The sequence below is a fragment of the Myxocyprinus asiaticus genome, chromosome 17 (genome assembly GCF_019703515.2).
Source record: "Myxocyprinus asiaticus isolate MX2 ecotype Aquarium Trade chromosome 17, UBuf_Myxa_2, whole genome shotgun sequence".
In the NCBI taxonomy this organism is placed as follows: domain Eukaryota; kingdom Metazoa; phylum Chordata; class Actinopteri; order Cypriniformes; family Catostomidae; genus Myxocyprinus; species Myxocyprinus asiaticus.
The window spans coordinates 28689161-28705763 of NC_059360.1; the positions used below are offsets into that span (position 1 = coordinate 28689161).

The 16603-nt window shown below is 40.6% G+C and overlaps 1 protein-coding gene across 1 annotated transcript; it reads right to left on the minus strand.

Moving 5' to 3' along the window:
- Nucleotides 1–72: 72 nt before the first annotated feature.
- Nucleotides 73–15962, minus strand: LOC127455286 (protein NDNF-like). Its single transcript, XM_051723042.1, has 4 exons — nt 15603–15962; nt 11392–11589; nt 4974–5098; nt 73–3801 (listed from the first exon to the last, which is right to left on the minus strand). The coding sequence occupies exons 2-4, from the start codon at nt 11550–11552 to the stop codon at nt 2354–2356; spliced, it is 1734 nt and encodes a 577-aa protein (XP_051579002.1). The 5' UTR covers nt 11553–11589; nt 15603–15962; the 3' UTR covers nt 73–2353.
- Between the last annotated feature and the right edge of the window lie 641 nt (nt 15963–16603).

Consider the following 16603-nt stretch of genomic DNA (forward strand, 5'->3'; position numbering starts at 1 on the left):
AAACTTGTTAAACATTTCCTCAACGTGTCTATTACTTTATTTGTATTATTCATTGTAAAGCTTTTCTATGGGCACATTGAAAGTGGTTTTGATAAAAATGTGTTAATTCAGTGTGCTACTTTCACATAACCTAACATCAATTCAGTTCATTTTAAATGAATAGTAATAGATTTTTTTGGTAAGTTCAAGTCCTCCAGGGAAGTTTTTACGATGTGGTGTGCGTTCAAGTGATTTTAGTCGGAACGGACCCATTTTGCAATATCATATTTCTTTTTCACTTACTAGCGAAGGCAGGAAGCTTTTTAAGGACCACACAAAATGACAAGCAAAGCCACACACTAGTTGTGAAATGAATGCTTTATCTATCCATTTTAACAATAAACCAGCTAAATGAGTCTTATTTTCTGGCAGGTTTTTAATCGTTATTCTTCATTAACAGTGCAAAAATGCATCCAAACTGAATTGCACAGTCAAAATCCTCAAATGGAACTAATTATTTCCAATTGCAGTTTGCTTACATGATTCTTATATGGTGCCTTCAAATCATTTCGGAATGATCGTATTTACGAGTTTAACGCGCATGAAGGCCACCACAAAATCGTAATTATGAGTAAAAACTCCGGATTTTCTTTGAGCCCGATTTGTGGGCGTGTCGATATTAGAAACATGGCGGAAGCAAATGGTTATTGGTAATAATTCAGTTTTACTTGAGGATTTTGACTGTGCAGTTTAGTTTGTATGCATTTTATTGTACTGTTAATTGGAGAATAACGACAACTTGCCAGAAAATAAGACTAGATTTAGCTGGTTAATGCACGGCAAGCATTTGCAACAAATACATTTCCCATCATTATATGTGGCCATGCAAGAATGATAAAATAGGTAGATAACGCATTCATTATACACCTAATGCGTAACTTTGCTATTGAACTTTGTTGCATTGGTGCCTTCACTAGTACGTGAAAAAGAAAGAAATATGAAATCGCAAAATGGGTTCGTTCTTTCCGACTATAATCACTTGAACGCACATCACATCGTATTTACGATTTCAGACATCGTAAGTACGAAATTCCCAAGAGGACTTGAATGCATGATAAAATCATCACGCCCAAAACTCAGAAAGTCAGGGCTCAAAGAAAGTCCACCGTTTCCCACTTGTAATTATGACTTTGTTGTGGCGTTCATGTGCACTTAACTTGTAAATACGATCATTCCGGCATGATTTGAATGCACCATTATTCAGTGTAGCGCCTTATTTAATTTTTGAAAGGAATGAAAACGAGGCTGTAAGGGATAGGCTTGCAGTCTCTTCAGTGACATTAACTGTAGGCCTAAATGTCCTAGATTACATCTAACTTTCAAAGCTTGTGTTTCTGGAGTTTTTTTGTCTTCTTAAAATAGTTTGGAAATATATATATTTATTTTCAATATTTCATCAGCGGAACGATCAAAAGCAATTTAACCGACAGTACAACCCATTGAACGGACAGTATGTGTATTCATCACACCCTCATTGCCATTTCTGTAAAAATTAAATATGGCGCTACTCTGAATAAGGGCTATGAATTTTTTTTTTTTTTTTTTTTTTTAAGGAATTTTTCAGCCATCACCCTTGATCAAAGTCAAAGCTTGACTTCAGATCATTTTACCGTCTGGTTGGTAACTGGGTTTTTATTAGCACGCTAAAGTGCATCGCAACAATCACATCAAAGACAATGAAGCAAAATGGTAAATTGTTTTTCCCTGCTGCATGCTTTAGCAGAGCATAATCAACACACACTGACTTCACACTACTCTTTCGCTACCCCTCTCTTTCTCTCTCTCTCTCCATCTCTCTTTTACCCACCCCTCCCTCACTCTCTGTGACTTTCTCTGATACTGGTGGCAGATTGAGAGATCTGATACACAGCTCTGCTTAGTGCTGGTCCTCAAACCCCCTGGCTGTTTTTCTTGCATATTTTGGCACAGTCTTCTTTTGTGTAAGAGATGAGGGAGATTCTCTGACACTCAGTACTGTATAATTAACAACAGAGACAGAATCACAGACATCAACAACAACACAAACATTAGTACAGCAACATTGTACAGTAAAGTCTTTGCTGATGTGAGCTGGATCTCACCTCTCTTGGTATCTGTGTTTATGAGTGTTGGCATATGTCTCAGTGATCTGAATGAGAATGTAGTCTTCCTTTAGTGTGTTTATATGTCAGTGGTCACATCTGACCTCCACTGCACCAGATTTTGGCCCCAACAGTTTCTTCTCTGGCCTTATCATGGCTTCCCTGTGGCTTAATGTCTCTTAATTGAGTCCTCCTCATGAGTAAGATGTTTTTGAGATGTCCCCCGTGTTCACTTAACATTCATTCCTGGTTCTCACCATCTTGCTGTGGTACTTAATTGGAAGTCCCCAGCGTCTCATAAGATAGACGTCAAACACATATACCACCCCTGGATCTAATCCACCAATCACAGCTGTTGTGACTGCCCGACGTGGGTTAAGCTCTTGGAAATACTTACAGAGGACTCTCTCATTGGCTGGTCGGGCCTCTGGGTCGAGGCAGCGGTCCGTAGAGCTGTGTCTGATGTCTTTTGCATCAGGTGGGATCTGCCTCCGATAAACACAATAGAGACTTCGCTCTTCTGTCCCCATCCAGGCAATCGTAATGGAGTTGCAGGTACGCAGCTTGTTAAAAGACTTAATTTGCAGAGTGGCAGGAAACACTGGTGCTGCTCGGCGGTGGTAAGCTGATGATGCCTGCATTTTGAGACAGAATTTGGACTTGTCTGAATCCCCTTTAGAGATTGAAGATGAGGAAGAGCCTGGAACCAATGCCTGAAGCTGGATGAGGTATGATGGGCCACCATGCAACCATATCTGGGCCAGCTGGTGTCCCACCTCCTCAGAAGACAGAACCCGTCCTTTAATGGAAATGGTGACCTTGACTTTACTAGTGTCATTGCAGGTGTGCAGGGTGAGAAGGCCATTCTGTTGCCACCCACGAGGCTTAAACTGGAACAACTGCTCCCCCTGTTGACTGCTTGCATCCCCGCTCAGGGTGACCCATTTGACTTGACCCTCTCGTAAGGATGTGACGGCTTGCCGAGCCTCCTCGTGTGTGCGGGCAAAGGTGCCAGTGTATGCCGCACTTGTGCCGTTAACCCTGTCCACCACAAACACATCAAAGTAGTATTGTGTCTCTGGAAGCAGGTCTGATACCGTGCACACACTTTCTACATCCCTGCACACACATCCAGGATCCTCAGGGTTGTCCCACAAAGATTCATGATCCACAAGGGCATCTGGCTGCTGCCACCACCAGTCTTTTAGTGTTGCCCACACAATCTCTTTGCCTTGTTTTTCTCTCCTCTCTCTTTTCTGTAAATTCTGTCTCTCCTTTCTGATCCCCTCACGAGCAGCGCAAAGACTTCGGTAGTTATGTTTGTGGTTAACTAAGACGCAGTATTCATGATATGGCCGACTACCATGGTGACCATCTTTAACAACAACAGATGAACTCGGAGACCAGCTCAAAGTGACACTGGTCATGCCCACCCCCAGCATGTGTACTCTAGGGTCAGATGGCAGCTCTGGGAAAGCACCTGAGGGACCAGGGCCTTCATGGAGGTACGCAGACACCTCGGTGTCCTGCTCATTTGATTTCAGCCGCAGGATGTAGATGGATGTTGGTGCGTAGATGGGACCGGTGTAGGTGTCTACAGCATTGCCGGTGTAAGTGTAAATCCTGACTTCTCTTCCAGATCCTCTCCACCAAACCTCAGGCATGCTCTTTTTTGAGCTCCCTGCAGAAAAGTAGCATTTCAAAAGATAGCTGTTTCAAGATCAAACTTCTTTAACAGACAACTCTAGTCAAAAGATGGCCTGAAACACATTTGGGTGGCATACGCACACACACACACACACACACACACAACCCTGTTTTTCATGCAAACCATCATTACTTTTGTTGGCACCCTTTTAGAGAGAACATTTGGTAATCAAAGTGAATAATTTAAAGGTGTAGATGGGGACCCCTGAGTTCACGGTCTAAATGATTTATATGTCATTTTATGACTTTATAATGCTGCTTTGCCTGCTAGACTAACACTTAGTTTCAGAACATGCGCATGAAAGCAAAGTGCAGAAAATGCAGTCACCATAAAACACCCAAAAACAGTAAGAGAAAAGTCATCAGAATTGTATTGGTATAGTTGGCCCAAAAAAAATTTATATTCTGCCATAATTTACTCATCCTCATGTTGTTTCAAGCCCATGTGATTTCCTTTCTTCTGGGGAACACAGAATATTTGGGACTGACAGGGACTGTATTATGCATCCTTTTATGATGCATAATACATACACACAAACTACACCAAACCAAGTAGTTGCCTATTAGAGATAGTTGCCTATGCATTTTTGCAATAAATGAGTTTTAAATGTACAGTATTTATTTATCCAGCATTTTGACCGAATTATAAATGTGAAAATAAATCATTTATTCATGACATTTATTTATGACGTTAAACATTTTTTTTTTTTAATCATTCGAAACAGGCTCTATTGCATATTCCTCCAGAATGTGCTTGCATGTGTTGTGTTTCATTGTTTCTGTTTGATTTTTATTTTTATTTTGCTCTATCAGGGAAACAGCCTGGAGATTTAAAGATAGATAAGAGGAGAATCTACTGGCCACAGAAGCCCTAAAGCAGCACAACAGCAGTTTTACACCTGCTAATTAAATCAGTGAGCCTCGAGCAACTGCTTCGTTTCTTCATTAGAGTCTCTGGAGGCATGTAACCTTCCGCCCTTTGGATACAAAACACCTGAGTTGTCTGTTAGCCCTGCTAAGGTCTATGCCCAGACTCCCCGAACACACATACACACATCTTCAGTATGTGTTTGCATGCATGCACAAATTAACCTTAAAACAGACAACAGCCAATTAATAAGTGTACATACGCACACACAAACTCACAGTGTGGTTTCTTAGGTGGTTTATCCTTTAGGGTCCGAACAGCCAAGCTCCATTCGATGGGCACTGCGCAGGGGCTCACTGTAACAGACATCAAATCTGCTCTCTTCTTTAATGTGAAATAAAGTCTGAAACACAGAGGGAATGTATGTATTAGACATTTCAAGGCTTCACAGATAAGTTTTTCTCTAATTGTTCATAAGAACTATAAAATGCAGTTCCATAAATTAAAGGGATAGTTCATCCAAAAATGTAAATTCCTTATTCATTATAGAATCACCCTCATGTTTTTCCAAACTCATGTTCTTTATTCCATGGAACACAAAAATAAAATTATGTTAGGCAGTATTTTAGTCTCAGTCACCGAACACTTTCATTGCATCTCTTTTCCATTTAATGAGTAAATGGTAACATTCTGCCAAATAGCTCCTTTTATTTTCCAGAGAAAACAAGAAAGTCATACGGGCTTGGGACAACATGAGGGAATGATGACAGAATTTTAATTGTTGGGTTAACTATCCCTTTAACCCTTTCATATGTACCGTCACACATATGTGTTTCTGCAACAGCCAGTTACGCTACAAGCTGCCAGATTCAAATCGGCTTTCGCGCTGACACAGGCTGCTGGTCAAGCGTCTGTTATTTAAATTCGCTCAAACAGTTACTCATACAGTCTTTTAAACCATTTTATTTTATATACATACATCCAACTCATCACCAAAGTACCACGATAAAAAGTTTACTTATACGCACAGTCAATTCATCAAACGCGATCTTCCTCCGATGCGTGCTGCCATGTTTGTTTACATTAGTAGGGGTTGTCATTCGTCAAAAAAACAGCTACTCAAAGAGACTTTTTAAGCACAAAATATGTTTATTTTATATAACAATCAGCCAACTTGTCACCAAAGTACCACAGTTCACAGCTTATATATGCACAGCCATCATATCTAAACATGATCTTCCCATGCATGCAGCCACATCTGCTGATTAGGTGTATATAATTATATACAGTTTTTTATGACAAGAATCAAAAAATTTTAATAAAAAAAAAGAAAGAAATACTTGCCCACACTCTGCCCCCCGCTGCACCAGCTGTGCAGTGTCACGTGCAAAAATAACTCACACCATGGGGCACTGCAGAGGAATTTAGACCCTACTCATGAAAAGGTTAATGATCTCCTGACACTGCAGCTTGTGTTTTTAACAATTAAAGGGCTTGTATCATGAGAAATCAAGTTTTCTTTCATTCTTTCTTTCTTTATTTTTAAATAAGAAAGTTTGTACTATGAAAACATAACTTTCTGACCTGAAAACTTTCTCCCTAGTTCAAAAATACCATCTGTTGATACTAATCTGCAAAAGCCGCTCATTCTGTCACAGTGAGGTAATAAGAAGGAAAGTAGTATAGAGGATTCCAACATTCCAAGGAGTGCATGAAGTTTATTTAACAATATCCCTGCTCATTTCAGTCTGACTTTAACAGTTTGTGCAGCATATTCCAGTGCGGATTGTTTTGTGAATTGGTTCAAATGTAATGCAGGCTTTGCAAAGAGGCTGTTTTTGAAGAATCCAGCAATGAAAACTATAACAGCAATCTCATCCCATGCCCATGTGTAAGCACAGCATGGTTACTCATTTCATATGCAAAGAGGGTGTTTATTTAGAAGTCTTAAAAGCACAGCAACAAAAACAGCTTGTTTAATTTTAATGGTCAAGAAGTGAAAAAGTTGTGAAAAAACAATTATGTAAACATTGTACTGTAAGTGGACCTCAGGGAAATGTACAATAATAAAAAAATGGTGATATTACCTTTACTTTATTATTTTAAATAAAGAGTCATGTGGGAATACTTGGTTGCTGTTGTTTGCAAAGGTAGTTTTGCTAATGAAGGAGAGGGGAAACAAAAGCAATGACTCTAGAATAACTAATCTCTGATAAGCTTCTATTGATCCATCACTGCTGTTTAGATATGCATCTCCACAAACCCTAATGTTTACAGATCACAGCTGATGCCAGGTGCACCATCACTGTAGCATGCTCTGCACAGACAGGAAATACATTCACTCCCCCTCTGCGAATAACATCACACTGGGCGGAATCTGGTGAACCTCCCTCGGTGAATTCTGGTAACACCAGCCATTTGGCAACCACCACTTCCTCTAACCTTGAAACCCTGCTTGTTTGGCTGCCTTCCGTCAGTGGTCTTTGAGATCTGTTCTGCATCTTCAACTGTTTCTCTGTATTATTTCTATGGAAATATCCCAACATCAGATTTAAGACTCAGCATTTGTTTAATGCAATTTGGATCTCTTATTTGCATGCCACTAGCTCAGCGACATAGCTCATTATCATAATATTGATTTAATTCTTCTGGTAATCAGGTTTAACTTTGACCTTGATGACAGAAATGAAGGGGTGCTAGTTTTAGTTTGAGGGATTATTGGCAATGTACAACTGATGCTGGCTTTTTCCTCTTTCTTTTCAGGAGTGTCCGCCCTTCACCCTTTTAATGTGTTTTAAGTTCGATTTTTCTGTGGATGATAGAATAACAATCTTGTAATTGATAAATTAATTTGATTTATGATTGGGTTCTCCTGCCCTGTGGCTGTGCATGAGAGACGGCTGCACATACAAACTCGCTGTATTCTTTTTTCTCTTTCTCCCTTTTTCTCTTTCTCGCACTCAGACTGAAGCCTGATACCACCCCTGTTATGGGTGAGGAAGCAGTTCTCACTGTGTGATTCTCACTGGCTAATGTTGCTAATGGAAAAAGAAAGCTGTAATTTTCGCTGCTTGAATCCAATGGGTTTGATATAGAGGAAACCGGGAAAACTGTGGCGTGATTTTAAGGCCATTAACAAGAATCAATTCGATAAGGAGAGAAATTACCCATCCCTTAAGACCCAATGAAATCTCTCGCCAAGCATAATTTCCATGATTTGCTACTTGCAATTGCTAGTTGGTGGCAGCTGATTTTGAATGGAGTGATGGTAGTGTAGTGGGCTAAAGCATAGAACTAGTAAGCAGAAGGTTGCTGTTTTGACCCCCACAGCCACCACCATTGTGTCCATGAGCAAGGCATTTAACTCCAGGTTGCTCAGGGGGGATTGTCCCTGTAATAATTGCACTATAAGTAGCTTTGGATAAAAGCTTCTGCAAAATGCATAAATGTAAATGGTATTAGAGAGATTCTCATTCTAGAGTGAATTTTATTGGACAAAATGAGTGAGTGCAAGATGAGTCATCAATATCTTTGGTCTATTTTTCCCAAAACTGTAAAGACTCAATTTTAAATGTCTCCTTGTTGAAAAAACTAGCTAAAATCGTAGTCTTAGTCTCTGTGACGAGGAGGAGGGTGTGGCCGGTCCGTGATGGAGCACAGCTGGTGCTGAATCAGCTGATCAGCAGGAGAGCGAGATAAAGGGCAGCCAGAGACTCTGGTTCGAAAGAGAGAGAGACGCATGCGGCCTCATTGCATTTATGTTGACTGTTCAGCCTTCTCCTTGCCCGTCCTTATACTGTTACAGTGATGCCGAAACCCGGGAGGGAGGAGGGATGCGCTGTCACGGAGTCCTCACCGCTGCCATCCGCCAGGGGAGCAGCTGTGGTGTCTGTCTGGGGATGGAGGGGTTGCTGCCGGCCACCGAGAGCCGGAGGAACCACGGCCGTCTGCTGAGAAGGGGAGGAGTGGTTCCATCCGCCAGGGGCCAGAGGACTCGCTGCCATCCGCCAGGGGAGGAGCGAGCTGGCTTCCGCCAAAGGGCGGAGGAGCGGTTATGGCAACAGTGTGTCCGGGAGCTGGCGAGCAAGTTCTTCTCTCTCTCTCTCCTCTCTCTTTCTCTGTGTCTCCGCTTGCCCTTTCCCTCTCCCCTCGTCTTTCCCTCTGGTTCGCAGGAGTTGGACCACCGGCTGACAAAACGGCCGGGGGGGGGGGGGTCAGCCCGGTGGTGCCCCGGCCTGAATCGGGCGGGGGAGGAGTGTGACGAGGAGGAGGGCATGGCTGGGCCATGATGGAGCACAGCCGGCACTGAATCAGCTGATCAGCAGGACAGCGAGAAAAGGGGCAGCTGGAGACACTGGTTCAAGAGAGAGAAAGACGCTCGTGGCCGCATTGCATGTGTGTCTGTGTTTGTTATGTTTGTTTTAAGTTCATTTATATCATTAAAGTTTATGTTGACTGTTCAGCCAGTTCCCGTCTCCTCCTTGCCCGTCCTTATACTGTCACAGTCTCCTACCCTGGTCAAGGCACATTTTAGCCGACACCAAACAACTCGATTTGGTCGAGGGTGTCACACTTTTGCTGAGATCTTACTCACTTTAGTCGGAGCTCTGTCACACTTGCCAATTCAGAATGGTAGAGGGGTGACAGACAGACCGACTCTCCAATTCCTTGTCATGTGGAGCTTGCCAAAATAATAAAAATACCACGTAAACATAAACAATTGTAATAGAGGGATTTAGGATGTGATCCATGGAGTAACTTTACCCTACGGATGTGTGATTGTGTATTTATTTCCTCTGGGCTTGCCGTGGAAAGCATATGTCCATATGCAGCTTTCAGTGATACAAATATTTAAAATATGTTCAATAAAAAGACTGTTCTGCCTCTGCTTTCTGATTTTAATAGTCATTTTAGTGTAGGAGAACCCCAGGAAAAACATTTGGTGGCACAATCACTATGAATAACAATCGGCATTGTTGATTATATGCAGTTGTGCGATAGCTGATGAAAGCATTCAAATTTAGAGCATGACGTCTGGTCAGTTCTTCAGTAAAAGAAGCTTATTGGTCACTTGACGAGACCACAAATGTCCTCCCGGCAACTGAACTATTTTTCTATTATGTTTGATGTAATTGCCCAGTTGCTGGAGCCATTAACGCAGCTCAGTCAGTCAAGGGATTCATGACCTACCGGCTGGCGATTATGTAAATGAAATTTAGGCCTGAAAATGGTTAGAAAATCGGCTAGTGTGATGCCAGCTTAAACCAACTGAGCACCAGCTTGGCCAGGCTAGGAGACCAGCTTCAATCAGCTAAGACCAGCAAGCTGGCTTAGGCTGATTTAAGTTGTGTTTATTTCTGTCAATTTTAGAAGAACACTAGAATATCAATGAACTCAACACTATCAGACAGAGTTTTGAGTAGATCTATCTCTTACATAATACCTGTTCTCTATGTTCCCATGGACTGTGTTTAATCCATTGTTGAGGAAGAATCCCCTAGAGGACAGCTATTAGTTTCCTGTGATTTTTGGATGAGTCTATTCCCTGCTAAGTGATACTGCAGTATTAGTAATCTCTCTGGAGGTCTAGAATGTTGCTTTAAACTCTTCCTCTCTACTCACTAGTCACAACTCCAGTGTGGATAGAAGCTGCAAAACACACCCAATCCAAACCTTTCCAGAGTTCTTTTCATTTTGTTTGCACTGTCCTGTATGTGCTTTCCTGTGATTGGTCCACTTGACTCACTTTAGTTGTGCCTGACTCTAACTGGTCAGTTTCTGTCATGTCTGCATTACCAGATTGAAGTGTGTAACTTTGTGATGTCAAAATATGTTCTACTATCCCAGTTTATTGTTCATTGACAACTATAAGTAAGCCATTTGTGAGTTTACCTCTCCAAAAAGTATAAATACTGAGCCTCCCAGGCTCTATCAAAACATTGATGTTTATATTTTGAGCAGCCCGCTCAGCTCCACCCATCCCTTTCAAGCTCAACCTATAGCGTGAGTTTGGGGCGTGGCTACTTGTAGTAAGCTGTTCAACCAAGAGAATATGAACATCCATGGCAATCGTGTCTAGGGTTAAAGAAATTAAGCTTCGCCAAAATTCGAAAACATGCTAAAAGACAGATACAGAGAACAGAGTAAAACCAGAGTGAACACTGGCATCGCATTTACAAGGTGGAGGACTTTAAGGGAATTTTGGAGACGTCAAACTCGCCAAGTTGCTTCTCGACAGGCAAGCTACACTCAAGGTATTGCCACACAAGTTAGCTCATTACTGTCGAGCTCCAGATAAATTCATAAAATACTCTGAATATGTATCGTTACGCTTACTGTTTACCAGAAGAACCATCCTACCTCATGTGCTGGATCCCCCGCACACCCAGCTGCCGTTCAATCCGACGATGATATCGATTCCTCTGCCAAGCTTTCTATCCGGTGTGTAAATGTTATAGTGGTCTTGTTTAATACGATGTTAAATGTTTATTACTTTTAATTTAGTATGGCCTATTTGTTTATAGGGAATCAGAGAGTGCAAATGGGTGTGATGAGTCTAAGGGTGTTGGCAAAGTTAGTTTGAAAGCATACTTTATTTTTGTAATTCTGTTTGGTGCCACTAGTAGCACAGAAATTACACAGTTCACCTTTAATAATATAATATTTTTCTCCCTCAGATGTGTGTGTATCTTTTACCTGCGAGCGCGTCCTTTAGGCAGATGTACTGGTGTGACCTTGTTCTCACCAAGCCATGTTGTGGGGTGTAATGGCACTTCATTTTCAGGTGCAAGGGCAAAGATGGCACCGGAGCCAGAAAAGAGGGCCACGGCCAGGCAGAAGCACCAATAGAGAGTCATCTTTATTCAGCAGAAATGGCCACTCACTTACACTTGTCTGGAAAACAGAGAATGCCATTTTAAAACATGAAAAAATATGTGAGTATACTGTATAAGTGGTTTTTGTCTCTTGATAGATATAGAATATTTCTGACTGAAAACCACAAGGGTGACATGATCAAAGAATGGGAATAGAGAACAAAGTTGCTTTTTAAAATATTTATAACTCTGAAAACTATGCCATTAAAACCACATTTGGTCCAGATTTTCACTGACATCTAAAAGCACACCCATAAAGTATACAAATGTAATTTTATGCAGCTTCTGTGGTCAGTTCTCCCTTTCATAAGGGCACTGTAGTGAAAAGCTCTGATTTATCTTGTCAGTCAGTCCTATCACCATCCATTTTGATTAAAAATGTGCCAAACTGCATCTTATGTAAGCTCCATGACAAATGAGGACATCTGGAAGTTTAAAAAGAACTGACAATTCAGCAAAATTTCGACTTTATCTTGTTTTACAAAGAGTAAATCCATATTTAAAACATCTTGTCCTTGATGTGAGAGTTGAAGATAAAACTGCAAACTGCTTAAATTAAGATTAAAATCTTATAAACCTGTCAAAAATTCTACTTTGAAGTGATTTGTGAAGCCTGAAGTGTTTAATTTAAGATATGCACTCGGGGCTGATGTGGTGGTAGATGACAGTGCTGTTATTTATCTCCCAAGGTGCTGACAAACTGGCTTGTGTGTTTCTACCGACATATCGCACAAAGGTTATTCATTATGGCTGACAAGCGAAGAAAAGTGCTATCAGTCAATTAGTTGATTCCCACACTCCATCTGTTATGAGGGCAAGAAGGGAGAGATAGAGGCTGGTGTGGAGATGACGGGAGAAAAAATGCGGGAGAGAAAGTTATCCTCATCCCAGCTGATGATTCATTGATAGCAGGAAACATTTGCTTTTATTCAGAGAGAATTATTTATATAAGCAAAGAAAATTTGCTATCCATGAACACTCAGGGATCTTTCAGTGCTCTGTGCTTTGACACTCCACACAGAATGCTCGCGCTGCGAGATGAGAACAGTCTCGAGTACCTCAGTAATGCATCGCAAACACTCTCATTTGAATATGACTTTATTTATAACAGGCGAATTCAAATTGCATGTGCGCTGAAATAGAAAGTTCTTTATTTTCTCTGTTGTTGAATCTGTCTCCTCTCATTATGTACGAATGGCAGGCTGCTTGGTGTTTTTAAAAACACTTCGAAAAAAGAACAAAACCGACCTAAACTGCACCTGGAGCTAATCCAAACACAGAGTGGAGCGGCTGTTATGGGGAGCTGAGGAAGTTTGGAGCTCTCAGATGTTCTCGCAGTGTTTATTTGCAGCTGATGAGCCCAGTGATGTGAGTTCACATCCCCGGGGAGAGAGAGGCAGTGATCAAAGCTGTCGTGCTGAAAAGTGGCCCCATAACAACACGCATGGTTGTCGCTCAGGAAACGTTGCACTGTAGATCAGATGACAGGCGCTCTCTCACACCCAATGTCTGCTCTGATTATAACTGCTCAACAGACCCTCATTAGAAACAGAAGATAGGGATGGAGGATGAAGAAGCAGGGGGTGGAAAAGATGCAAGGAAAGTGTGAAGAGAGAGTGATGGGAGCAGGAAAAGATCCAAGATGAAGACGTGAAGGATTAAGAAATGTGGAAAAAAGACAGTGAAGGTGAGAAAAAGAGGATCAGATGGGGAGAAAAGGAGAGAGGAGTGATGTAGGGAGGAGCCGAACATGGGCGTAGGAGGTGAGAGAGAGAGAGAGAGAGAGAGAGAGAGAGAGAGAGAGAGAGAGTCAGGAGGAGGAAGGGGTGGAAAGAACTGTAGAGGAAAAATGGAAGACTAAATTGACACATGCATGTAAATGGAGAGGAAGGGAGAGAAAGCATGCAGTAAAAAAAGCTTGATGGCTGGAGATAAAGCATCTGGGTGAATCTCTTGAAAACTGCATGTCTGGATCATATTTCACTCCAAAATTGAAAGAAAGAAACAAGAAAGTATAAATAGTTTTAAGGCAATCAAACCTTTATACATTTTATTACAAAAACTCTAAAGTAAAACATCCGGACACTTTAAAGGAATATTCCAGGTTCAATACAAGTTAAGCTCAATTGACAGCATTTGTGTTAAGAAAAAAATTATTTTGACTTGTCCCTCCTTTTCTTTAAAAAGGGCAAAAATATGGGTTACCGTGAGTAAGTGAATGGGGCCAATCTGTAAACATTAAAATACTAACTGTTTCTAAAGTATAGCCACAAGACATAAACAATGTACCTCACTGTAACCTTGATTTTTGCTTTTTTTTTTTTTTTAAAGAAAAGAAGAAACAAGTCAAAAATAATTTTTATGGTAATCAACATTATGCCACAAATGCTGTCGACTGAGTTTAACTGAATCCAGAATATTCCTTTAAGGGAAAATATGCTTAATTGTCATGAAAATAATGTCATAATGTAAAAAATATATAATCATACTTTCATTATTTTTAATGCAAAATACAATTTCTTTTTTTCTTTTTTTTTTTTCTTGTGATTTTGGCATGAAATATGTCCTGGACATATTTTCGTGAGATTCACCCGTCCATATGTTACTACAGTCAACTAACTGATCTGTATGTTCACTAAATCAAGAAATAAAATCACACCCAGTCTTTATTGCTCAGTCTCTGTGTTTACTGTGTCCAGCAAGCTTGTGTTACTGTACACACTTTCTCTCGCTCTCTCAATCTGTTCGAGAGCATGTTGATGGCGTTGGTGGCTGTGGTGTCATGTGACACATGCTCTTTGCAGGGGTACTGACTACTCCAAGGGGAGCCAGATATAAAGAGAGAAAGAGAAAAAAAGGGAGAGGTGGAAAAGAGAGAAGGAAAGACAGAAAAGAGCTGCAAACTTTAATTGTACAGAATGGAAACTGAGAACTCATGTAAAGATATGGGCCGTAGGGGGGTAAACAGAGAGAGAGATGGTGCTCAGACAAGGAGAAAAGGGGTTTAGTGAATGATTGATGGAGAGTATAGAAAGAAAGAGTGGTGAGGACAGACTAGAAATTATTGTGGTCATGTAGTTTACAAGATCTAATGGTCGACTTCAACAAGTCTATGAATGTTAATTTCTTGTCTCACTTTTCTGTTCTGTCTCTCTCTCTCATTCTCTAAATTCAGTTCAGAGAAGCAGTACCATCATAGGGCTGGGCGATATGTAAAAAATATTTTAGCGATAATCGCCTTAAAAAATATTGCGACATACATCGTCAACCCCCCTGCCGAGGGTCAGTGAATTTTTTGCTTTATTGATTTTGCATTTAAAATTTAATTAATTTATTGAAACATGAAAAACATAAACAAAAGATATTTCTAAATTCAAACTGCACTTTAAAACTTTTTTTTTTTTTTTTTACAGCAATGCCATAGAAGATCAATTTTTGAAGAACCTTTTTATAATCTAAATAAAAATGTTCCACTACAAAGCACCTTTTGTGGAATGGGAAGGTTCAAAAGATGTTAATTTCTTTTTTCCTCTTATGATGTTCTTCAAACAAAAGGACAAACATGAAAAAACAAGATTCAAAATTTCAGAAGTCAATCTAAAATTCTCTCTGACACCTCAATTGTAGCCTTTTCTATTATTTTGATTCAGTTTGAGTTTTATCAGTACTATTAGGAGTTTCTCAACCCTGTTTCATATTTCCCTGAAACTGTACCACCGTCCCAAACCACAGAGCATCTCACTGCTGTACTTATGGGCTATTTAGTGGTCAAACAGACATGGGTAATAGAGAGCCAGACGGAGAATAACAGCAACACAGACTGACTGAGAGAGAGAGAGAGAGAGAGAGAGAGAGAGAGAGAGAGAGGATGATAGCAGTCCCATAGTAAAGTAATGTGAAAAAACTGAAAGAAAGGTCTACCATACTGTTGACTGAATGACCTGCCATTCATCTGCCACTCTTGTAGTATCTTGTAGAATCTCTACTGACATGTAATCACAGATACGCAAACACACAATCGTATCTCCTTACCTCGGTCAGTGTTTAGGACTTCTCCTCTGTAGAAAGAAAGCAGTAGAGATGCAGAAGTGTAGAAGTAAGGGATCTGATGTCTTGTTCAGAGTCACAGAACTCCCCTGTCCTGCTAGAGGACAGAGTGAATGAAAGAAAAAAAGGAAGGCCCTCCCACCCTTCTCCTCTCCTCTTTCTCTCTTATCCTCTCTCTCTTCTCTCGTTTCCTCTCCTTTTCTCTCCTCTCTCCTCTCCCCCGACCCAGATCGGTGCAGTCTGATAACTGAGGCGCTAATCAAACAGACATATGTGCATGTGGAGTGTGTGTTGTCTGTGTGTGAGATAGAGGAGGAATAGATGGATGATGGAGAAAATGATGGAGAAAAGTGAGAGCTGTCATTGCATGTAGAAGACTGGGAGGTCTCTTGTTAAGAGGAGTGTGTGTCTCTGTCTGTGTGTCTGTAGAGTAATTGCAAAGAGAATTGGGGAGGGTGTTTGGAGACGTGTGTATGTGTGTGTGTGTGTGTGTGGGGGCGGGTTTGGGTGGTTTACGAGGACATTTTTTAGGTTACAAACTGGTAATTACAAGGGTATTATGCTATAAATGTGGTTTATGAAGACATTTCTAGTTTCCCCATAATTCAAATCACTTAAAAAAAAATACTAAACTATGTTTTTTGAAAATGTAAAAATGCAGAAAGTTTTTTGTGAGGGTTAGGTTTAGGGGTAGGGTTATGGTATAGAATCTGTAGTTCGTACAGTATAAAAATCATTATGTCCATGGAGAATCCTCATAAGGATAGCCGCACCAACGTATGTGTGTGTGTGTATGTTTGCTGAATATTACATTTGGATGTATTAATTACATTAGGGGACCTACACTAAACCCAAAGATCATTTTCCATTAATTCTCATAGATGTGTTCTTTAAACAGATATAATAAAAATGCTAACACTTTACAAAAAGGTTGTAGTAGTTAACATCAGTTAACACAGAAGTTAACATGAACTAACAATGAACAA